Source organism: Amblyraja radiata, chromosome 5 (genome assembly GCF_010909765.2).
Source record: "Amblyraja radiata isolate CabotCenter1 chromosome 5, sAmbRad1.1.pri, whole genome shotgun sequence".
Classification (NCBI taxonomy): domain Eukaryota; kingdom Metazoa; phylum Chordata; class Chondrichthyes; order Rajiformes; family Rajidae; genus Amblyraja; species Amblyraja radiata.
The window spans coordinates 101,350,945-101,377,019 of NC_045960.1; the positions used below are offsets into that span (position 1 = coordinate 101,350,945).

The 26,075-nt window shown below is 43.6% G+C and overlaps 1 protein-coding gene across 6 annotated transcripts in view; it reads left to right on the plus strand.

The window, feature by feature from the left end:
• Positions 1-26,075, plus strand: part of adgrb3 (adhesion G protein-coupled receptor B3) — a 713,405-nt gene that overhangs the window by 618,294 nt on the left and 69,036 nt on the right. For all 6 annotated transcript variants that reach the window (XM_033021883.1, XM_033021886.1, XM_033021887.1 and 3 more), the window contains 2 exons: positions 21,077-21,227; positions 21,472-21,541. In XM_033021883.1, coding sequence (XP_032877774.1) covers positions 21,077-21,227; positions 21,472-21,541 — 221 coding nt within the window. The remainder of the gene's footprint in view (positions 1-21,076; positions 21,228-21,471; positions 21,542-26,075) is intronic.

The following is a 26,075-nucleotide window of genomic DNA, read 5'->3' on the forward strand; positions in this document are numbered from 1 at the left end:
CAATGAACTGGCCTCAACTACCTTCTGTGGCAGATAATTCCAGAGATTCACCACTCTTCGTGCATCTAGTACAAACCAAGTCTATCCAGTCTTTCTTCATATGTAAGTCCTGGAATCAGTCTGGTGAACCTTCTCTGTACTCCCTCTATGGCAAGAATGTCTTTCCTCAGATTAGGAGACAAAACTGTATGCAATACTCCAGGTGTGGTCTCGCCAAGACCCTGTACAACTGCAGTAGAACCTCCCTGCTCCTATACTCAAATCTTTTTGCTATGAATGCTAACATACCATTCGCTTTCTTCACTGCCTGCTGCACCTGCATGCCTACTTTCAATGACTGGTGTACCATGACACCAAGGTCTCGTTGCATCTCCCCCTTTCCTAATCGGCCACCATTCAATTCCCTTCTGGCTCACACAGCTCCCTCTAAATACAAACAGCTTTCTGTCTTGGTGTATAGAAGAAGCTCTGCATTTTTATTTTTTGTGGTCAACCTCACCATTTTCTACATTATGTTGATGTGCCACGTTCTCACCCATTCACTGTACCTATCCGTACCCCGCAAAGCCCCTAATTTAACTGCCACCTTTCTTTGTTTCATCAGCAAAGTTGGATATATTGCTCATGAGTCAGTCCTTCATCCAAATCATTGATATAGATTGTGAATAATCTGGCCCACAGCACCAGTCCCTGCCTCACCCCACAACTATAAATAGACGCAAAATGCTGGAATGTTTCAGCGGGTCAGGCAGCATCTCAGGAGAAAAAGGAGTAGGTGACATTTTGGATCAAGACCCTTCTTCTGACTTCTTCACCTCACTACTTATTGTTTCCCAAAACAAAAAGGATTTTTTTTAATTCCTCTTTTTTTTTGGTTTGTTAACTAATCCTCAAACCACACCAGTATATTACCCGAATACTGTGCACTCCAGTTTTGTCCAGTAACCACTTAGGTGATGCATTCACTTTAGTCCAGATACAGGCTGACTCAGGCTTTACATACAGTAGCTGCCATAAGGCATCTTTACTCCAGCCTTCAAATCCTTTTCTCTGCCGAAGATGCAATGATACATCAAAAATGCGGTGTTACTGAGATGGATAGCTCTACTGCAGTGCCTGATCATTAGAGTTAGTTGTGTAAATATTTAATTTAAATAGTTTTATGTATTTTTGAATTGAGCAAGGCAGTGAACGACAAAGATGAGGCTGTGAGTACTCCCGAGTCAGGTTCCACATGGGTTAGATCTAGGATAACGTTTGACAGTCTAGGTTAGTCAAACTGAGCCCTCGTCTCTAAAGGGCATCGTGTGGCATTAGCAGGTTCAGCACACTGTCACCTATGGCTGTTAACAAATATGTGCATCTGAGCAACTGATAGCTGCTATGTTTAGTTTAGTTTAGAGATACAGCGTGGAAATAGCCTCTACGGCCCACCGAGTCCACACCGACCAGTGATCCCCGCAAACTAACGCTATCCTACACAACATTTATAATCTTTACCGAAGCCAATTAACCTACAATCCTGTACGTCTTTGGAGTGCAGGAGGGAACCGGAGCACCCGGGGAAAACACACGCTTTCTTAGAGAGAACGTACAAAATCTGTTCAGACAGCTCTCGCAGTCAGAATCGAATCCTGGACTCTGGCGCTGTAAGGCAGCAACTCTACTGCTGTGCCATATGCCTTTGCTTTAAACTCTGGCACTCCCTCTTTAATCCCACTGCCTCCTTCTTCTCCCTCCTCCTTAACAATCTGACTTAAATCCTATGTCCAGCAGACCTCATGTGGTTTAGATGTTGGCCATTTTTGTTTGGTTATGCCCTGGACTGGCTGCTTGGGTCAGTTACATCATCAGAAGTCCTATATAACAATGTGGTTATTATTTTTAACAGCAATTTAGAATACCTTGCAAAGAAGCCAGTAGGTAAATAAGAATCTTAATTTCATGCAACCAGAGGTTGTGTTGTAGAGTCTGCTGCTACAAGGGCAACATTGAAAATTGAATTAAACCAAATGGAAATCGATTAACTGGTGGGTGAATGGAAGGTTTCATGGAAATGAAACACTCTGTTTGGGAAGAGGAGTGGGAACCAGGACAAATGGGTAAACCCAAGCTCAGGCAGAGGCATGAGGGGTTGAATGGTGCCCAGTGTTGTGAGATCCTGCCGCCGGAGTGAATAAAAGAGAGTCAAACGTGGTAAAGTGAGTTGAACGTATTACACGGTGAATAATCGTATTCAAGCTGTATGGCAGGCTGCCTTTATTAAATGATATACAAAACTCTGCAGAGATTTTGTGAAGGATTATTACCTTGCAGAAGAAAAAAAAGCCTTTTTATGGAGCAGCTGAACAATACTAAATGCTGCCAGGGACATATAACTCTATCTACTGACGTTTTCCAGTCACTCCTTGTCACTTTCTGTTTGAAAGCTGTGGTAGGTTGTGAGACAATACATTTTGTGTCAAGCTCACACACAGCCAGGTTCTGAAGCCTTGCTCCATTGATCTGAATGGAAACACAGCTCATGGTCCACAGCTCCCTTCTCTAATGCTATGGGAATAACACACATGGGAAAACATGAGGCTCTTTTACAGAACACCAATGTTTTTTTTATACCATTACGGGCCTGTCCCACTTAGGAGACTTTTTAGGCGACTGTCGGAGACTATGCAGATGCCACATGTTCGCGGGTGGTTGCGGGAGAGTCGCCTTCATGGTCGTGAGGAGTTCCCGCATTCTGGGAACTAGTCGCGGCCTCATTATGGTCACCGTGAATTTCTCAACATGTTGAAAAATTAGCGGCGACTAGAATGAAGCCGCCATGGAGAGTAGCGAGAATTCTCGAGCCGTGGGTGGGTCGCCAGGAGGTCCTAATAGGTTGCCAGGAGGTCGAAGGTTCTCGGAGGTTCTCGTAGGTTGTAGCCGGTGCTGACCGATGAATTTCATTGGCTCATTGGGGAAAAAAAAGGTAAGCAGTAGTTTTCAGAACCAAGGATAACCGACCGGCAATGTTAAATGTCCGCCGAGCTTCACAGCCGTGTATCTCTGGTTTCTTAAAAGTTGTCTCCTCTCCTTCTCACTCCTTCTCCCCCTTTCTCTCCCCTCTCCCCGCCCTCTCCCCCCTCTTATAAAGGACTTGCCATACACTGTGCTTTAGCCGTCTTTTTACAGCGCCAACTTTCCTGTTCATTATCCCAGATCTAACTTTCCTGTGTGTCTGTTTCACCTTGGCTTTGCACTGTGTGAATTTTTTAGAGAGCTCTCCCCCCGCTTGCCCTGTTCCCCGCCTGCACAACGGGCTGGTGAAGAAAGCGATGTGTTTGTGTGTGTGTTCCACTCTGACAGTCGCCGTTCCAATTGCCGGTTTTTCAGGCACAACTTGACAGTCGCTGGCAATCCGCTGAAAAATCGCCTTGGTGAGACAAGCCCATTAGTTTCAGTTTTAAAACAGAAGGTGAATTAAGACCGGATGACATTTGGACGGCTTGTTCATATTATAGAAATTGGGGGATACCCCCCGCAATTAAAGCAAGGATATTGGCATTCATTACTGGGAATAGCTTTCACAATTTAGTTTAGTTTTCTCCCTCAACTTTGCCAGTACTGATTTATATTTTGCTCAATCTTCCTCACCTTTATGTTCCGCAGTCTCCAATCTTTTACTCTGTCACAACATTTGATCATCCAGCCTGCCACTCGTCTACAGTCCCCTCAGTCTGATTCCCAACTCCCCACAATCCCGCTCTCTGGTCTTCCACAATTCCCACTTGATATCCCGTTACTGCACAATCCCCATTTTCTGATTATCTCCCCACAATCCCTATTCAATGGCCCCTGTTCATCCACAATCTCCAGTCTCCCATTGCCCCACTTTCCCCACACAATCCCCATTCTCCAATCTCCCACTCTCTGACATTTCCCAATTCCAGTCCCCAGCTCCCCCATAACTCCCAGCTTCCAATTTTCCACTCCTCCATAAAACCTCAACCCCAGTCCCTTCCTCTTCAACAAGCACATGAAGTTGATAATCCTGCCCCTGCAACTCACATCTAGCCATCAATGACCCTTTCTCACTCGACTCCATCCAGTCTGCGCTCTATGCTCCAACTCCAAGCCATACACACCATAGAAGCTTCAGCTGTTGTCCTCACCCTATCTTTGGAAGTGGAGGAGAGGGGTAATTTTTAATATACTAGAAACACTTGTGCTGTGGCAACCAAGGCCTTTGTCTTGGTTTCAACTGATAATTGATTCAGTGAAACTATTAAACAAAATCATTGTTGCTTCACCACATTATTTCTGCACTGGTGGATTCTTATGAACCTATTAGAACTTCTTGGCTTGTATATATTGATTTCCCATCCTTATTTTCCACTTCCACTTTATCTCTAATCCCCCCCCCCCCCCCCCCCCCAAACAGCCTGAAACCTGCACTTCCCAAATAAAAAAGAGTCTGCACAGAAAGCATCCTATCTGGATGCATCACAGTTTGTTATGGCCAGAAAAAACATGTCTATATTTTCCCCTTCAACTCCTTTAATCATCTAAACAGATATTCTAACATATCAGTTGTCATTTTCAATACTCAGGTGAAGACATCTATTGAAATCTGATCTTATTATGTAATCATTCTAACGTGGTCTATCCCCTTAAAAGCCCATGCTGTTCTGCAGTAACTCCACTACAAAGGTACTTCATTGTCTGCAGCATGCTTTGATACCCTGATGTGAATGTGCTGTTCTTTATCCCTTGGATTATCTGCATAAACAAAACTGGCCAATAATTTTACAGGCGAGATGTGTAGGAAGGAACTGCAAATGCTGGTTTAAACCGAAGACAGACACATAAAGCTGGAGTAACTCAGCAGGTCAGGCAGCTTCTCTGGAGAAAAGGAATAGGTGACGTTTTGGGTCAAGAACCTTCTCCAGCTTTTTGTGTCTATCGTCAATAATTTGCAGATCAAGATGGGTACTGCAGTTGCTCTCCTGTATTGTGTTTGCAGTCGAATGAGCGATATCTTAGTAGCTTCCAATTATGCGGAGTGTTTATTAGGCTAATTTCTTAATTTAGTTCCCGTAATCTGCTGACTTTTGTTGCTTTAAACATACCACGCACAGCCCTCTGCATAAACTTTAATCTAGGTAGGCTATTATTCATGCAAGCTGAGTGTTTATCAATGCTATTTCTGTCAAAAAAAAAGCTCAAGGTGTGCACAGACAGTGGTCACAAGAGATAGCAGAAAGTAGCATTGTCTTGTTTCACTTTCTAGTTTATCAGTGGGTGCAAAATTACTTAAATAATGAGGTTAGACCTTGGAATACAAATAATCTATGTGCTAGATAAAATGGTTTAATTGAAGAGGTAATTTGAAACATCAGTAAAAAACTCATCCCGTCCCACCCAAACCATCCCCTCCCCAGGTACCTTCCTCTGCAACTGCAGGAGATGCAACACCTGTCCCTATACCCCCTCCTTCGACTCTGTCCAGGGACCCCGACAGTCCTTTCAGGTTAGGCAGAGGTTAATTTACACCTCCTCCAACCTCATCTACTGTATCCGTTGTTCAAGATGTGGACTCTTATACATCGGCAAGACCAAACGTAGACTGGGCAATTGTTCCGCTGAACACCTTCGCTCAGTCCACCTGAGCCTACCTGATCTCCCAGTCGCTAAACACTTTAATTCTCCTTCCCATTCCCACACTGCCCATTCTCCTCCATTGTCAAAGTGAGGCCAAACACAAATTGGAGGAAGAGCATCTCCTATTTCACTTTGGCAGCTTACAGCCCAGTGGTTTGAATATTGATTTCTCTAACTTCAAGTAATTCCAGCATTCGTTCTCTCTCTATCCCTCCCCGACCCAAGTCACGCCAGCTTCTCGTTTTCACCCTACAAACAGCTATCATTGTTACTTTTTTGCATATTCATTCATTGTTTTTCATCTCTCTACATCATCGTCTACTTCTCTTGTTTCCCTTATTCCTAACCAGTCTGAAGAAGGGTCTCAATTTGAAAAGTCACCCATTCCTTCTCTCCAGAGATGTTGCCTTTCCCGCTGAGTTACTCCAGCTTTTTGTATCTATCTTCGGTAAAAGATTTGGTGTTTTTCTCAGCGATCCTTCAATTAATTGTATTAAATCTGAAAATACTTAAAGTGTCTACTTGGCTAATTAATTAATTTTAATGTACTTACTATCATAGGATTCAGTATTTTTTTTTAACCAAAAATAAAGAAATATCTTCATGAGGTATTTTAGTTTTTGGGAGGTATTGTGGGGGGGGGGGGGGATTTATTGATTGTGCTCATTAAGCCATGCTTACCTGTTTTGGGCGGTGAAATACCCTCATACTTCAGGCATTCTGTGTCAATGCCAAAAACACCAGGCAGGATTAGCATGTGCCATGTCACTCCCTCAACTACAATAATATATTGGTCCGAAGAAGGGTCTCAACCCGAAACGTGACCCATTCCTTCTCTCCAGAGATGCTGCCTGTCCCGCTGAGTTACTCCAGCATTCTGTGTCTACCTTTGATTTAAATCATTATCTGCAATCATTTCCTACAAAATAATATATATATACACACTGACCACGAAAACCCCCTGCCTACAGCAACCTGATGTCGAGTTACAGCATAAACCTATTTGGAATAAGGAAATGGTGTGAATTAGTGTTAGTTTGCAATTCTGGGCTGTGAATTGTGCCTCCTGGGAATTATCATTCTTATTTCAAATGTATAATGGCAACGACCATCAACATCTGAGCCAGACTATCAGCATCAAGATATTACTTGCATAATTATGGTACAATATATGTATGCATCACATATATTCAATGCCATTATATGTATATTAAGCCCCTGTCCCACGATGCGAGTTCACTCAAGAGCTCTTCCGAGTTTAAAAAAAAATCAAACTCGTGGTAAGTACGTTGAATGTACGCAGCAGGAAGGTGGGACCTCGTGGATCTCTCGTAGCGGCTCGTAATGCAAACGGCAGGTACCCGGGAAATACGGTAACTACGGTAGGCACTCGGGAAAGTCTTGGACATTTTTCACAGTGTTGAAAAAACTTCACGAGTTGCCACATTTCCCGAGTATCTGCCATTCGCATTACAAGTCGCTACGGGACAACCTACATACCCGCTACGTACATTGTACGTTTAATTTTTTTAAACTCGGGAGAGCTCTTGGGTGAACTTGCATCGTGGGACAGGGGCTTAACTCAGTGGTTCAGGCAGCATCTCTGGAGAAAATGAATAGGTGACGCTTTGGGTTTAATTCCCTTCCTCAGACTAAATTTTATTCTCTTCATCACATGAAAGAAAGCCTTGGAGTGTAGACTATTCAGATTCAGTGGACTGATGGTGGGTTGCACATGAAAGCAGGTAAACCTGGCCTTTATTGCCTTGAGTGTAGAAAGTCAAACACTGAATAAACTGTGCTATTTAAAATGATAATGGAATTGTCAAAGGTGGATATGGGAAAGCTGTTTCTTGTGGCGGGAGGATCCAAAATAAAAGAGCATATTGATGCAATTGGCAACAGGAACACTTGGGAATGCAATCATGCAGCATGTTTTACAAAAGTAAATGTCTCCTGTAAAAGGTTTGCGGGTGCTGGATCTAATGAATTTTGAAAGACTGAGTTTGTGAAGCATTTGGACAGTAAGAGTGTTAGTGGTGATGGAGCAAGACATGCTACACACATAGTGGGGAAACAATTACTTGAATGCGGAAATAAGCTTGAAGCTAATTCTCTGGTTCCATTTTGGAGAGCAATTCTCTTGTTATGGCTACTTTTACAAAAGAGATAGAAACATAGAAACATAAAAAATAGGTGCAGGAGTAGGCCATTCGGCCCTTCGAGCCTGCACCGCCATTCAATATGATCATGGCTGATCATCCAACTCAGTATCCTGTACCTGCCTTCTCTCCATACCCCCTGATCCCTTTTGCCACAAGGGCCACATCTAACTCCCTCTTAAATATAGCCAATGAACTGGCCTCAACTACCTTCTGTGGCAGAGAATTCCAGAAATTCACCACTCTCTGTGCGAAAAATGTTTTTCTCATCTCTGTCCTAAAAGATTTCCCCCTTATCCTTAAACTGTGACCCCTTGTTCTGGACTTCCCCAACATCGGGAACAATCTTCCTGCATCTACGCTGTCCAACCCCCTAAGAATTTTGTAAGTTTCTATAATTTAATGTCACTAATAGGGGTCTTTTTATGCAACGGTTTTCGCTGAATGAATGCTTGTGAGAATGTGGGGAAGTTTTTCACAGAGGTGTGATTCAGCTGTGGTTTTGGGGAGTGAAGGGCCTGTCCCACTTAGGCGATTTTTCAGCGGACTGCCGGCGACTGCCAATTCGCCAGCAGTCGCCTGGAAAACCGGGAACTGGAACGTCGACTGTCAGAGTGCAACACACGTACACGTACACGCACACACACACACACGCGTGCGCGCACACACACACACACACACACACACACACACACACACACACACACACACACACACACACACACACACACACACACACACACACACACACACACACACACACACACACACACACACACACACACACAATCTTTGGCTGGCTCAGTGTACGGTAAGTCCTGTAAAAGAGGGGGAGGGGGGGAAGAGAAGCGGTGGAGACACTTTTAAGAAGCCAGACAACTTTTAATAAGCCAGAGATACGCAGCTGTGAAGTTCGGCGAGCATTTAACTTTACCGGTCGGTTATCCTTGGTTCTGAAAACTCCTGCTTACGTTTTTTCCCCCAATGAGCCAATGAAAATGACCGGTCAGCAAAGGCGATTAACTAAAACTACCTACGACTACCTCGACTACCTATAACTACATGGCGCCCCCACTACAACTGCACCTACGACTACAGGATTATCGATTTTCTCCATGGCGACCAATTTTTGGTCACAGAAAAATTTTCAACATGCTGAAAATTTTGCAGCGACCGTACTGAGGCCACGACTAGTTCCCAGAATGCGGGAACTCCTCGCGACCATGAAGGAGACTCACCAGAGACCACCAGCGAACATGTGGCGACCATGTGGCGATCATGAGGCGAGCGCAGAGTCTCCTGCACTCGCCTAAAATGTCGCCTAAGTGGGACAGGCTATTAACAGAAGGGTAGCACCAGTCAGTGGGGGATTCGCATGTTCACACAAATCCCCTTCTGGGCAGCTGTCACAGTCATCTTTTCACTCCATCTTGATGATAACATCACACTTGCCACATGCTGTAGGATATTTGTCATTATTCGCTAAAACCCTTGGGACATTTGGAGTTGAGATAAATGAGAAGTTTTCCAATTAACAGTTGCTAACTCGTGCACCGTCAGGAACCACAGTGTCCCTGACCCATCTAATTGAGGGAGGCAGCTAAGCAAAGGAAATGAATAGGTCAAAAGCTCTGAGATGAAGGCAGTTAACGGAGCGAATACAGACAAAGGAACGTGACAAACATTGAAATACACGTCTGTAGGACATGCTCAACATGTCAGGATGTGATGATGGAGAGAGGATAAACAGCCAGAATTCATGACTGACTGCAGAAATGGCCAGCTCTGAAATGGTGAGATGGAGTGGGAAAGGTCAGACTGAGAGTGGGATAGCACATCACGTTGAGCTTGCTGTCTGCTGCCTCCTACATGGTTATAATGAGTCGTCATGTAAGTTTGAGAAATCGTGCCTCATCTTCCAACTGGGCACATTGCAGTTTTCTGGATTAAATATTAAATTGTGCAGCTTCAGACAGTTTATTTGCATCAGAACTGCATCAGTCTGTCTAATGGAGTGATTACAATGGAGGGATCAGGTATTCTCCCTTGTGACAGCGCCATCTTCTTTGGGTGCTGCTCTGACCACTATAACTGGCTGAGAGGCCAGGAGAGGCCAGTTCCCAACATTATTGCTATTGGTTGGCCACTTGAACCCTGTCTGCCCGCTCTCTATAAAACCCAGGCTTTGGTGCCAAAGGAGGAGACTGGGAGAAGGGAGAGGATGGGAGAGGAAGCAGAAGAGAAAGTGAAAGAAAGAAGAGACTGAGGAAGGGAGATTAAGTGGCCTGCCTCCCTCCAAGGAGGTCTGACCTACTGGGACAGACCTGAGACCACCAGTGCCACTGTGTGGTCAAGACAGGACTGCCCTGGACAGCAAGCTACTTTACCTAAGGCCGTCTGAGTAGCTGGGGCAAGCCTGAGATGCCAGAACCTCTTCCTGTACCAGACAACGAGTGACTGCGGCCACACACACCCACAGAGGCAAGGTCTGGCCACCAGGATAATCCAGAGACTGCCAGCATGGCCCCTTCAAGCTCAAAGCTGAGCTGCCAGGAAGAAACCTGTACCATCAGCGCCTCCTCGTGGCAAGGAGCAACTGCAGGAAGAAGCCTGAGATCGCCACGGCTCCTCCTTCGAAGACCAGGACTCAGCTGCCGAGACAAGCCCAGATCGCGAACGTCATCACACTTGCGCTCTGACGACAAGGGACAGCGCTCCCATGTGGTCCTGGACTTTCTTACCACTAGAATAAATGCGAGTGTCAGTGTGGTCACTGTTGAACCACAAATCTTCCTCCACACCAAAGCCTTCATTATTATTGCTTTAAGAAGTGCAAGTTAGTTTTAAATGTTGTCAGCTGCTCAAAAAAATGGTTCCATGTTGAAAGGTAGGCCAGTGATGTTAGTTTAGCATAGCATCAAGTTTGTGCATTGGACATCGTGATCATTCTTCCTTTTTTAGAGGGAGAACAGGTTTAGCCCCCAAGGTATTTTAGGCTTAAAATAAATACATAAATAATAAAATTTACAACTGTTAAACAATGAAATGCAAACTGTAAAAGCATAAGATTAAGACCCAGTAAGTCAGCAACTGAAAGGAAAAGAAATTCAGATTTTGGAAACAAATATTCTGAAACCTGATGCTTTCCAAACCATGGCTGCTTAGATTTGAGTTTAAAAACTGACCAAATGGCAGAGAGATTTTATGTTGTCAAAGATGCTGTTCTGTGGATGAGCATTGAACTGAGACCTCGTATGCATGTTTGGACAGAATAATCGCACAATATTATTTGAAGAATACCATGGCTGTTTAGCCACCAACCCTGGTAAACATATCCACATTAACTAATTCTAGTCATTCAACTCATTTGGACCTTGCTGGTGTGTGGTTTTTGATCTGTTGATCTAATGAATATCAATCACCACCTCCACTAAATGATAAAAGAGAAACTTTGCAATTGCTTGGAACATACTACATGATGTTCCAAAGTGGCATAGAACCAGTAATGCATTTTTAAGTGATAATGTAGGAAATATGACAGTCAATTTACATACTGTATAGCAAGCTCCTATAAATAAATAGTAATATGATATAGCCCAATAACTTGATGATGAAATATTGGCAAGGACGCTGCTCTTCAAAATAATTTGGAAAGGCCTTTACATCCTCAAAATCCAGATTTTGGCTAAACAAATCTTCTGAAACCTGATGCTATCAAAACCATGGCTGTTCAGCCTTGAGTTTAAAAACTGACCAAATGGTGAAGAGATTTTATGTTGTCAAAGAAGCTGTTTGCAATTGACACAGTTGACTTGGAGAAGTGGAGTGACACATTCATTTGAAGTGATGCTTTTTCACTTCTGAATGCAGATGAGATCTTCACTGCTCTATCGCTCTGAGAAGCAAATTGGTCGGCTGTGCATTGTTTTTATTTTGGTAATGAGTTTTCACTCTTTGACTATGTGCTGCTGGTTTTCATGGTCAAGAGTTTATTTTCCGTGAAAGCCTATTATAAGTTTAATGCCATAATATTGAGCCGCCCAGACTTGAAGCATTGGGCATAATATGCATCATGTCAGGTAAATGTGTGTTTAGCTTGTGCAACTAAAATTGTCAACGACATTTGGATGTCATTGAAAACAACGGTCCTGTGAATATTTTTCTGTAGATTTGGGCAAATTTCTAACTTCTCAAAGAAACTGCAGATGATGTAAATCTAGATTAAAAACATCAATTGTTGGAAATATTTAACCAATGAGACTGCATCCGTGGAGAGAGACAAGTTGTTGACTTGAAATGTTGACTGTGTTTCTGTCTCCACAAATACTGCCCGGTCTGGTGAATGATACTCTCAGGTTCTGGTTCTATTTCATGAAGCAATTAATCACTTTCATAAGCCTCCACTGCAGTACCAGTCACATTAGTAATTGAAGGGACAAATAATTTTGTTTACAAATTTTTAGACCTAATACGAGGCAATCACCTGAAATAAACTTGTTGAGAATGAAATTGCTCTCTGTTACGTACTGCGAAATACTCAAGGGTACGATATCCATTCCACATCTGTGCTCCTGGTTTCTGAGCTAATCTGGTTAGGTTATCCATGTATTGTGGGTGGACTTGCCTTTTGTGGCACTGTGCTGTCTTGCCACAAGGTAAGTAGAGCCTGTGCTCCTTGTCCAATCGTTCTGTGACTGTACAGAAGAATTTCCCAAATCTCCCAGATGTTTTAGCCATTGGGGTTCTGGGGATTTCCTCAGGCTCTGGGTTCCTGCTCATGGGAAAGCCTGCTCCAGGCCACAACCTGACTTGCCCAGCCGATGTGATCTCAGGTGTGAAGTTCTTGTGAGATAGAGTGGAATATGCAAAAGCATGCATCTAAATGATATGTTCTTGGCTTGACATGTTACAGTATTCTGTGTGATGTGATCCTGTGCCATTACTGCTGCAGCATAGCAATGTTTCAAAGGAGGACATGTTAGAATGCATGTCTTCAAATGCATAAAAATGGATACATTCCCTGGACCTGACCAGGTGCATCTTGCACCCATGTAATGGAAAGAAAGAGAGGAGATTGCTGGGATCTTGGCAGAGACTTGTTTCACCGTAATCAACGGATGAGATACTGGTACCTTTATTTCAAAAGGGCAGCAAGGATAAGCCAGGGGATCACAGGCCAGTGAGCCTGTTGTGGAGGGAAAGTTGCTGAAGGGGACTCTGATGGACAGGTTTTATTTGCATTTGGAAATAGGTAAGGACTTAGTAGGAATAGTCAACATGGCTTAGTGCATGGGAAATCATGCGTTGTGAATTTGATTTGAGTTTTTTAAAGAAATGACCGAGAGAATTGATGAGAGCAGGGTGGTAGACTTGGACTTCAGCAAAGTCTTTGCCAAGGTCCCCATCGTCAGGAAGGTTTAGCCAATTAAATGCAAGATTTACATGGTGGAAGGGGTCAGAGAGTGCCAGTAGAAAGTTGGTTTCTGGCTTCGAGGCTTGTGATCACAGGGGAGAGTCTAGATCCAGAAGGAACAACCTCAGAATAAAATTACATTCCTTCAAAGTAGAAATGTGGAGGAATTTCTTTATAAGGTGGTGAATCTGTGGAAATCATTGCCACAGACGGTTGTGCAACCCAAGACATTGGGTATTTTTATGCCAGAGATTGCTAGGTTCTTGATTAGGAAGGGTGCCAAAGGTTACAGAAAGAAAGGCAGGAGACTGGGGTTATTGACAATAGACAATAGGTACAGGAGTAGGCCATTCGGCCCTTCGAGCCAGCACCACCATTCAATGTGATCATGGCTGATCATCCCCAATCAGTACCCCGTTCCTGCCTTCTCCCCTGACTCCGCTATTTTTAAGAGCCCTATCTAGCTCTCTCTTGAAGAGGTTGAGAGGAAAAACTAGATGAGCCATGATTGAATGGTGTAGACTCAATGAACTGAATGGATTAATTCTGCTCCTATGTCTTATGGTGTACCTCAGGGACTGGTGTTGGGTGCTCTGAAAATTTGCCTCCGCATACCTCCTTTAAACTGCCCTTCTCACCTTAAACCTATGTCTCTAGTATTTGATTTCTCCATGCTGAGAGAAAGGGCCTGACTGTCTACCTTATCTATGCCTCTCATTTATATGCTTCTATATGGTAACTCCACAACCTCCGGCATTCCAGAGAAAACAATCCAAGTCTGTTGAACCTCTCCCTGTATTCAATACGTCTAATACAGGCATCTCGCTGCTAAATCTCTGATAATATCCACTGGGTGGTGCAGTAATGGCTGCCTCTCCAGCAGAATGTATGTTTTAGTGTTCTTTAGCTTGATTTATGTGGGGGGGAGGGGAGAGGGGGGATGGGGGAAACTTTTTTTAATCTCTTACCTCGACGGAGATGCGATTTTTAAAAACGTATCGTATCTCCGTCCACACTGCGGCCTAACATCGAGGTGCTGGCGGCCCCTTGCTGGGGATCGACTTTGGGAGCTCCAACCACGGGAGCCTGCAGGACTTAACATCGACCTCGGATCTCCAATCACGGGGACTTTTAACATGGTGGAGCTCGCTCCCCTTGGTTAGGGACTGATTTCGGGAGCTCCAAGCCGCAGGAGCTTCGACCGCTGACTGCGGTTGCTTTGATCACCCCAACTGTGGATGGTTCAACAGCCCCAGCTGCGGGAGAATAAAGAGAGAAGAAGATTAGACTTTACTGCCTTCCATCAATGTGAGGAATGTGGGGAATCCGCTGTGGTGGATGTTTATGTTAACTTTTATGTTGTGTGTGTCTTGTTGCTTTTTTTCTGGTATATGATAAAACGAATTTCACTGTACCTTAAATGGGACAAGTGACTGTTGAACCGTAAACCTCTGCACTCTTTCCAAAGCCTCCACATCCTTCCTGAAATGGGGCAACCAGGACTCCACACAATACTCCAAATGCTGCTGAACCAAAATCCTATAAAGCTGAATCATGGCTCCTGATCTTTATTCTCAAGGCCTTAACCTATGAAACCAAGCATACCATTTGATTTCTTTACCACTTTATCTACTTGTCAGGACGTTATGGACTTGCATCCCAAGATCCCTCTGTATATCAATGCTGGTAAATGTCATGCCATTAATTGTATATTTTCTCCTTACATTCATCCTCACAAATAGCAACACCTCATACTTGCTCGAATCCATCTGCCATTTCTCCGCCCTTTTCAGTAGCTGATCTATATCCCGCTGTATACTTTGACAGCCTCCACCCCCCAGCAATCTTGGTGTCACCTGCAAACTTACTAACCAGCCCATCCATGTTTACGCCCAAGTCATTTCTATATATATCGCAAAGAGGTGAGAGGTAATTCTCTTTCACACAATGAGGAGTTAGTGACGACAATCAGCTGCCAAAGCAGGAGATGGAGGCAGAACAGTAACAACATTTGACAGGTACCTGAATGAGCAAGGCAGAGAGGGATGTGGATTTAATGCAAGCAGGCAGGGTTAGTGTGGATAGGCATGATGGATGGCATAGACCCAGTAATGCTGTGCAAGTCTGAGACAGGTGGAACTTGGTCTGGGAGTGAAGTATTTCCTCTTTCCCATTTTTAATACATTCTGTAGCAATGATTTTCAGTGTGACCTGTGCAAAACTATCCAAAGGCTTGACATTATCTCTGCCTCCTACTACAGTATGTGGCTCTGCTCCCCACAGTGAGACTACATCTTTTCCTGCCAGCAACCAAGGAATGTTTAGATGGTGTATGTCAGGAGCACATTTGAGCATCTATCCTGCAACCTATTATGAGTGTGAGAGCACATGTGCTTGCATTGTGCAGTAGCTTTTATTCCACATGAAGATTTGCTTTGTAGAGATTGTTGTGGTTCTTCGAACAGAGAAGATAAAGGTGAGTGGTGTTCTAAATGAGGAAGAGTTTTGATGAAAAAGCTTCGAGGATAATAAAAATTAAAATTAAAATAGGATTAGTGTAGGGTAGCTGATGATCACTTGGTGGGCCGAAGGTCCTGCTTCCATGCTGTATCTCTCTATCAATTTATAGAGAGATACAGTTCTCTATCACTGACTAATGACAAAGCTGATATATCCAGATATATGTTCAGCCAGAAGAGCCAGATAGATGATCCACTTTGGCTTCCCCCTGAGAACCCAAACAATTGAAACCAGTCTTCCATCAATTCAAAAAAAATAATGTGATGTCAAGAAAAACATTGGATACAACAAAGTCTGTGGGCCAGACATCGGCCCAGATGTAGTACTGAAGACCTATGTTTCCAGAGCTGGCTGTGTCTCTAACCAAGCCATGTGCTGGTGCTGTTACAACAGACTGTGTTTGTACATCCCAGTGAATGGGAACAGAGTTATCTGAACAAAATCATCTCTTGAACGACACTGTCAAGACAAAGATCAGCTGATAATTTGTTTCCATTTCCGTGAACAGGGCCTAATTAACTGGGCTAGTATTCAGAGGTCAGGAGAACAGGAACCCATCCTCATTCACATATCGCCATCATCCATCAGGATTTTGTTGTGGGTGCTCCATTCTTGGAGCTAAGCTCAAGATCTGGACTATAACTTTAACACTGGACACAATCTACTCCACTGCCATTAAAACCCCAACTGGTTCACTGTTTCTAGAAAAGGAAATCTGCCGTACTTCCTTGGGTTGTCCTCTTCCAGACCCACCAATGGGTTGACTCTTAATTGTCCGAGGGGACAGATAAAGATGGACAATAAATGGTATCCTTACCAGTGGCATCCACATCCCTTGTATATGAAGATGACGGCTTATAGTCAGACATACTGTACTTTAAAATAAATTAATTGCATTTAATGTGTAGGAAGGAACTGCAGATGCTGATTTACACCAAAGATAGACACAAAACACTGGAGTAACTCAGAAGAAGGGTCTCGACCCAAAACATCACCCATTCCTTCTATCCAGAGATGCTGCCTGTCCAGCTGAGTTACTCCAGCATTTTGTATCTATCTTCATTGCATTTGAGGCACTTTGGGACATTCTGAGTCGATGATAAGATGCCACAATAAAACTGTCTTCTTCCGGGCTTTCAATATAGCAAAGTATCTGAGCTATGTTCTAATGGAGAATATTGGTATTTGTATTTGGTTTATTATTCATCTATTAGACAGGAATTGGGACACTCGTGAGGGCCAAAGACAAGGATGACAGGAATTAGGAAGTAAGGAAACGATGTAGTAAGCTGCATAAAGAAGCACTTTGCGGAGGTTTGGGTGCATGTCTGTAAGCTTAGAATAGCCTTGATTTAGGACTTGAAATGCAGAGTTTGTACATCATTGAACTCTGAAGTAATGCTCAGAGATTACACTAAAAGCACACAACCTTAAACGTGCAGTAATCAAATGATTAGACTGGGAATAAATGGTGCAATGTCAGCAATAATCTAATTTGCTTTGATCCATGACTTTTGTGTACTGTTAGCCAGCTTTCTTAGCCACCTGAACTGAAAAATATATAATTACATTGCATAGTATCTATTCTAAAAATCATTTGAGCAGCTTAAATAGATTACATTTTCAAAGTTCTTGTATCTTTTTCTTCATTGTTCTTAAAATGACTAAATTATTGATTGATAATGCAGAAAGTAAACAATGGCATCAAAACCAGAAATTAAACTCAGAAAATAGTTGTAGAATACAGCTGTGTGTCAACTTTAGAGAATGCACAATATTCCATTGACTTCACAAATTCAACCTTCCATCTACTTACATTCAGCTTATTTTGGCAAATTGATTCATGAAGCTCTGGGAAAGTTTGAACTTTTTTAATTCATGCATTAATCATCTTATTCTGAATCAAGAAGGAGCTTGGTGTTCTGTCCTAATTTACCTTTTAGCAATACAGGTGCACAACCTTTTATCCGAAAGCCTTGGGACCAGACACTTCTCGGATTTCGGAATTTTTCGGATTTCGGAATGGAAGATTTTTAGCGTAGATTAGGTAGGTAGAGGTCTCCATATATACAGTATTTAGAGAAGTAGCTGTTCTTGGCAACACAGCTCGACGTGCACCCTGCGGGATTTGGTGAGAATAATTCATTTTTATATTGGAATTACATATATGTCTTTATTGATACTATCACTTGTAGTAGTGTTATTAATAATACATATTGTGGTTACTAAAAATTTTTTTTTTTTTTTTTTTTTTTTTTTTTTCGTTTCTCTTTTCTTTCTTATATATAATCAAATTATTATTTAATCACTCTCTTAATGATTTATAACTGTTCTATTCTTTCTCTATCATTATTTCTAAAAAAATAGTAGATAAGTATTACTAGTGTTTTACTTAATGCAAATTGAATTAATTTGATATAAAGTTGTTTGAGGCATTGTAATTGATTACCTTTAATAAAAAAATAAATTAAAAAAAAAAAAAAAAAAAAAAAAAGATTAGGTAGGTAGCGCGGAAAAGTCTGGAGCGGCTGCCTCCTCCCCAGAGACCGGGGAATCATTGTAAATCATTGCTTAAATGTTAGTCAGTTAGTTTGGAGGGATTTTATGTGAAGGGGGAAACTTTAATTCTTAGTCCCCTACCTGGTCGGAGAGGCAGGGAGCGGGCAATGCCTTACCGGGTCTCTGTGCAGTAAGCTCCGGAGCGCTGTAGCCGCCGACTCCCAACAGCGCGGAGCTGGGGCTGGGGGCGTCCGGCCGCGGGCAGCGCCGGTTAGAGCTCCGACCCCGGCAACTCTACCCCTGGCTGCGCGGCGCTCCAAATCCAGCGCCGCCCGCGGCCGGACGCCCGCAGCCCCAGCTCCGCGATGTTGGGAGTCGGCGGCGTCGCAGCGCTGAGATACCAGCGGGGAGCGGGCAATGCCTTACCGGGTCGCCGTGCGGTAAGCTCTGGAGCGCTGTGGCCGCCAACTCCCAACATCGCGGAGCTGGGGCTGCGCGCGTCCGGCTGCGGGCGGCGCTGGATTTGGAGCGCCGCGCAGCCAGGGGTAGAGTTGCCGGGGTCGGAGCTACAACCGGCGCCGCCCGCGGCCGGACGCCCGCAGCCACAGCTCCGCGATGTTGGGAGTCGGCGGCCACAGCGCTCCGGAGCTTACTGCACGGCGACCCGGTAAGGCATTGCCCGCTCCCCGCCTCTCCGACCAGGTAGGGGACTAAGAATTAAAGTTTTCCCCTTCACCCCCCCCCCCCTTCACATAAAGCCCTCCAAACTAACTGACTAACATTTAAGCAATGATTTACAGATGTTTAAGTGTCTCCCCGGTCTCCGGGGAGGAGGCAGCCGCTACAGTAGTACAGACCTGGGTTGGCCGTGGGTCGTTTCGGGTCAAGTTTGGCGCCAAACGCGAGCTTTGGTGTGCAGACGACATCCTGGAAAAAATGTCCGGTTTTCGGAGCATTTCGGTTTCCGGAACTCCGGATAAAAGGTTGTGCACCTGTAATAGGTAGCTGGTATTGCTCTCACTATTCCTAAAATAACATCAGTCATCTGAAGCATGATGGAATGCATGTCCTTTATTTGACCTCTCGAGTTTTTCTTCTACTCACTTCCCACTTTGTGGGCTCTGAACTGTCATATTCCTTGGAAGAAGTATTGGGAAGCAAAAAGAGGAATGAGGTCCTGCACGTGTATTTTGGGAGCAAGCCGATAGAAGAGCGGAGCCTTCTAGGCTACAATCAGGATTATTTCTAGTCTCACCAGCAAGTGTGTATAGGAATATAAGAGGGAAGGTCAGATGAATGCATGTTCACAGGTAGATGAGGTGTTGGAGTAACTCAGTGGGTCAGGCTCTGAGAAAGAGGGTGACATTTCAGGTTGGGACCCTTTAGTCTGAAAGTTGGATGGGGGGGTTGGGTGAAGAGCTGGAATTCATTGCCACAGACGGCTGTAAAAAGCCGTCAATTGATATTTTTAAGGAAGATTGATAGATTCTTGATTAGTAAGGGTGTCAGGGGTTATGAGGTGAAAGCAGGAGATGTGGTTGAGAGGGAAAGATTGATCAGCCATGTTTGAATGGTGGAGTAGACTCGATGGGCCGAATGGCCTAGTTTTACTCCTAGAAGTTACAAAGATCAGGGCCCAGCCACAAATTACCTCAGGCATTTGGTCCTGGTCTTTTCTCGCCTCTAGCTATTTACTCCCTACTTTCAGTCTGAAGAAGGGTCCCGACCCGAAACGTCACCCATCCAGTTTCTCCAAGGATGCTGCGTGACCCGTTGAATTACTCCAGCACTTTGTGTCTTTCCTTGGTATTAACCAACATCTGCAGTTCCTTGTTTCCACGGTATAATAAGGCATAATAGGACCTTTACTTTCATTATTATGTCGGAAAGGACTGCAGATGTTGGTTTAAATCGAAGGTAGACACAAAATGCTGGAGTAACTCAGCGGGACAGACAGCATTTCTGGAGAGAAGGAATGGGTGACGTTTCTGGTCGAGACCCTTCTTCAGACTTTACCTTCATTAGCCAGGACATAGAACGTAAGACCAGGACATAATATGTAAGGACTTTATGAGCATTGGATCAGCCGCAGCTGGGGTACCAGTTTTGGGCATCACGTTATAAGAATTGCACTGGAGAAGGTGCAGAGTGTTATCTGGGTGGAGTAATTTGGTTATGAGGAAAGACATGGTTCTAGGTTGTGCAGAGAAGGGCGACGGGGAACCTGGTAATGGTGTGCAGAATTTTGAATAACAAAAAATTGAAATTAGAAATGTTTTCCTGTAGCCGATGTGTCCAATACTAGAAGGACTAGATTTATGGTATGGGGTGAGAGGTTTGTGGGGATCTGAGGAGGATGATTTTCATCGAGAGGGTGGTTCGAACCATGCCTGAATTGATGGCAGTGACAGAAGCTCTTGCAACAGATAAGAAGCATCTCGAGGAGTACTTGAAACACCAAAGCACAAATGCCAGGGATCAGGAGCTCACAAATGGTATTAGTATAAACGGTACTTGATGGTAGGTGTGGACCTAATGGGCCTATTATATGAATTGAAGAGAAGGATCACAGTACTTTGTGTTGGGTGAAGTGCTTAAGGAGTAACTGATGCACAGGGACCCAAGTGCTTGGTGTACAGTATTATTTTCCACCCCTCTGCTTCCAGAGGTATACATTTGATTTAGATAAAGCTCTGAGAGCCAGTAGTCCTTTTGTGCCTAGTTCATCTTTTTAACATGTGTGACTCGGGCAATAAATATTGATGAACTGCTAGGACCTTGGTCTCCGGTGGGACACAAGCCATTCACGCTAAAAAGGAAATTGTTTGTTTTGTGTGCACAGGGTGTTTGCACAATGACCACTGCCTTTCTGCATTTCTTCTTTCTGGCTTCCTTCTGCTGGGTTTTGACTGAGGCTTGGCAATCTTACATGGCGGTCACAGGGAAGATTAGAACAAGGCTCATCCGCAAACGCTTTCTATGCCTTGGCTGGGGTAAGCATTAATGTCCATGTCAATGTTCCATTGTGGTGAACTACATTTATGTATTCCTTAGAAACCTATTTTGCTTTTTTTTTTTTAAATGTTCTTTCCCCTTTTATTGAAGATATCACAAAAATAAGTATTTTGAGAGATAATTGGCCCATCTTTGACCATCATGTGAAAAAAAGGTTGTATTTGTGCTCCTCCTTATGTGCAGTGATACAGTTTTCTTATGAAATATAATTTATTTCTTCAGGATTGCCTGCATTGGTGGTGGCAATATCTATGGGATTTACAAAGGCTAAAGGATATGGTACATCAAATTAGTAAGTTGCATCAAAGCTCTTTGGCTTCTTCTACAGCTGCCTGCTACTGTCAACATCTACTGTTCTCGACAAATTAGAGGGACTAAAGATAAGGCTTTTGGTGTCAGGCCAGGATCAGCAGGTTTTCCCTATACCTCCCGATCTATTTGCCTTGAATTCCTCTCACTTTCTGGAATACGAAGCACTGCACCTCACAATTATTCGCAAAAGAACTGGGTGTAGGTTCACCTGGGTGAGAAGACCATTTCACAGAAGATGGCGAGGCAGTGACATTTGAAAATTACTTTTCTTTACTAATGCCCTTTGAAATCCTGTGTGTGTCCATGTGCAGTTGGACAGTGCACAAATGATAACAGTACAAGACCCATCTCATCAAACTTTGACTAGTTCTTCCTACGGATCCCCAACTCACTGGCCCCTTTCAACACATCACACTAAGCATGTCCCCTGTGCTCACAAATGGAAGTATGCAATTGAAGGAACATTGAACACATTTATCTCGCTTGTCTGCTCACTTATGCACCCCTCAACACAATACAATACAATACAATACAATACAATACGGTTTTATTCATCACATTGAACATAAAGTGCAAGTGAAATGAATTTGCCAGCAGCGGTACAATGATAAAGAACACATTAGCCCAACCTACCCACTCCCACCACCTGATCCAACCCCCTACCATTAACCTGGCCCAACTTCCCACAGCCAGCGCTCACCCAGAATACATTGGTGTCTGGAGTTGGAAACTTTTATGTTTTGCAATTAAATTATGTATTTGTGAGGATGAGACAGGAAGCTTTTCAGTGTACAAATAAAAGAATAGCTTTAAAAGTCGGGAGTCAGAATTACTGTGGATTCACCCATAATTCACACTGTGTTTCCCAACAATAAAATGATATTTGTGTAATATGTTACTTGCTGAATGTGATTTAAATGCTGAGCTTAATTAGGTATATGTTGTAATTGCTACTCCTTATAATTTCAACATTATTTTTGTGTATGTGATAAGGCTGTTCGCAATATTTTGCATTTGTAGTTACAGGTGTTCTGATTGGATTGGTTATTTAAAATAATTGGATTTTGTTTTATGTAAAAAAATGTACTACAACTTACAATGAATGTTATAAATATTCATTCTGTGGATGCTTGCATATGTCCACCAGAGCTGTAGTGGAAATCCCATTTACGTTTGTAGTTTCATTAGAAAAGCCTCTCAACCATTCCAGCTTCTAGCTGTCTTGAGCTGAGCCCCAACCAATCAATGATCACATGAGGATGCAGTGTCAGTCCATGTGGGTTCTCACCCGTAAATACACCAAACGTTTGCCTTTCCATCTCCCACTAACATAGCCTGATTTAAACTATTGCTGTGCTTTCAACACCTTTGCCATGGATCAGGTTTCTGCAACCTGTTTGGCAAAATCTTGCCCTATGACTTGAAAATCTGCTGACTTCCTTCAGAGCAGGGACTGTAGTTGCAAGTTATGTTAATTGCAAGCAGTTTAATATCTATCCACTTCCATGCAGCAGAATCCAGGTCCCAACCAGTCAAATAATCAGTCAGTCTCTTATCTTCAGTGTAACCATGCTGGTTACTAATTTGGTTTCTTATTTTCCTTGTAGCCCCTTCCATTCTATCCAAGATCTCTTGTCTCCAGACCTTGACGAGGTCTTGGTCCAATTATGATTAGCACAGCAGCAGCACAGTGGTACAGCAGTAGAGTTGCTGCCTAACAGCGCCAGAGACCCAGGTTCGATCCCAACTACAGGTGCTGACTGTATAGAGTATGTATATGTTCTCTCCATGACTGCATGGGTTTTCTCTGAGAGCTCCGGTTTCCTCCCACATTGAAAAGACGTACATGTTTGTAGGTTAATTGGCTTTGGTTAAAATTGTAAATTGTCCCTAGTACTAGCGTATGGGCTGATCACTAGTCAGTGTGGAATCGGTGGGCCAAAGGACCTGTTTCCACGCTGTATCTCTAAACTAAACTAAACTAAATCCTAAAGGGAAGTGAGAGGAAGAGTTGACCATGGGTGGCATGGATGAATGCAGCTGTTGCAATTCAGACGTTCAGCATCATCTAGGGAAAAGGAGCAGTAGCCTGATTGTCAGCTGCAAATGGATATGTTGGGACTTAGCAGCAATCCATCTCTGTGTTAGCTTTGAGCATTCCCTTTCCCTGTTCAGAACCCCTATTGTTACAGGGGTGGTTGTTCCCTACCCAACGCCTTGGAAATCAACAGCCGATCACTTACTTCATTCTTCTTTCTGCATCTTAAAAAGATTTGCATATATTACCGGTGCATCTCAAGCACACTTACATGGAGAGGATTTCGCCAAAATTAGTGAAGCATTAAATCATTAAAGAATGTATTTGTGTGAATCAATAATTAGAGTTCCCTGAGTCAGCCACAGTTCAGTTCAGTTCTGTTAATTACTTTGCTTTAAACAAAATTAGATTTAAACTCAGCCATCTGCATCTCAGCAGAAAGTCAACTTCTCAGGCAGTCTCTCAGGATCAAGGATGACTCAAGGTAACTGATGAGGCCAATGTGGGGCCCAGATTGTCCAATAAATGGTGCAGGAGATGCCTGAAAGAATAACGTGTGGGTCATTTATGAGGTGGAGCACTGCTTAGGTAGGGGTTCGATGTGCTCCTGATCCAAAACACCCATCAGGTTCTCATTGCCATCCCGGACATTCCTACACCTCGGGCAATAGTGCCCCAGACATTCCCAGAAGTCAGAGCGGATGTTGTATTTTCCAAGGAGGGTTTGAGCACATCTTTGAATGCTTACCTCAGTCCTCCTGGTACTCTTCCCATGGCCAAGCTCAGAATAGCATGTCTCGTTTAGTTTGGTTTAGCTGAAAGATACAGCGTGGAAACAAGCCCTTTGGCCCTCCAAGTCCGCACCAACCAGCGATCCCCGCACATTAACACTGTCCTGCACACACTAGGGACAATTTACATTTATACCAAGCCAATTAACCTACAAACCTGTACGTCTTTGGAGTGTGGGAGGGAACCAAAGATCTCAGAGAAAACCCATGCATGTCACAGTGTGAAAGTACAAACTCCGTACAGACCAGCACCCGTAGTCAGTATCGAACCCGGGTCTCTGGAGCAGAAAGGCAGTAACTGCCACTGTGGCATCGTGTCCGTTTTGGCAAAAAGTAATGATGGACAACCCATAGCCCTGGTTTCCTTAGATTTATCCCTCTTCCTCTCAGGGTTGCCAGATCAACCTACATTATAATGGCTGTGCTTCAGAGTAATTCTGAGTAATCCACAGCTTTCTCGTTGGTCAGTTGGGGTGAAATATGTGAAGAGCTAACATCAACATTAGGCAGTGGATTGAGCATGATCACAATGGGCAGATCCATAATTATTGGATGGGCAGTTCGTTGAAAATAATGGTGTGTGCCTAGCAAATGAAGATTATCAATATGATAGTAACTTTGAGTGAAAATGCAGGTGATGACCTACAGCAAGATTTAAGGAAATAATTTGATTAAATTAATCTTGAAGAACTACAAGAAGTTTCCCACCACATTCTCTCGGGCAAATGTCGGCCCTGTCGGCAATACCGAACTCCTGTGAATTAATATAAAAACACAGAGAGATTGTCCCTCAAATTGCTTTCAATGGGAGTGCCGGGTTAAAGCCAGTGGTAAATATTCTAGTGTGCAATGCCATAAAATGGCCAAAGATGTAAAAGATAAAAATGGCCAGTGGTAAATATTCTAGTGTGCACACTGGGGTGGTGCAGCAGCAGAACATCATCGATCCTTTGGTCAATGGCCCACCAGGGAAAACACCCATAGAGCCAGGGCCCCAAGTCAAGGAAAACATGGCACCTCAGTACCAGCAAAGGCACCACCACACAAAGAAGAGATATGAAGCTAATTCATAGAAACATAGAAAATAGGTGCAGGAGTAGGCCATTTGGCCCTTCGAGCCTGCACCGCCATTCAATATGATCATGGCTGATCATCCAACTCAGTATCATGTACCTGCCTTCTCACCATACCCCCTGATCCCTTTAGCCACAAGGGCAACATCTAACTCCCTCTTAAATATAGCCAATGAACTGGCCTCAACTACCTTCTGTGGCAGAGAACACTACTCTCTGTGTAAAAAATGTTTTTCTCATCTCAGTCGCAAAAGATTTCCCCCTTATCCTTAAACTGTGACAACCTTGTTCTGGACTTCCCCAACATCGGGAACAATCTTCCTGCATCTAGCCTGTCCAACCCCTTAAGAATTTTGTAACTTTCTATAAGATCCCCCCTCAATCTTGTAAATTCTAGCGAGTACAAGCCGAGTCTATCCAGTCTTTCTTCATATGAAAGTCCTGACATCCCAGGAATCAGTCTGGTGAACCTTCTCTGTACTCCCTCTATGGCAAGAATGACTTTCCTCATATGTCCATCTTTGGCCATTTTATGGCATTGTTTTAATGATGAATGTTGGCCTGGCCCCTGGAGGGACTCCGATATTCTCCTATGAGTGAGACATTGGATAT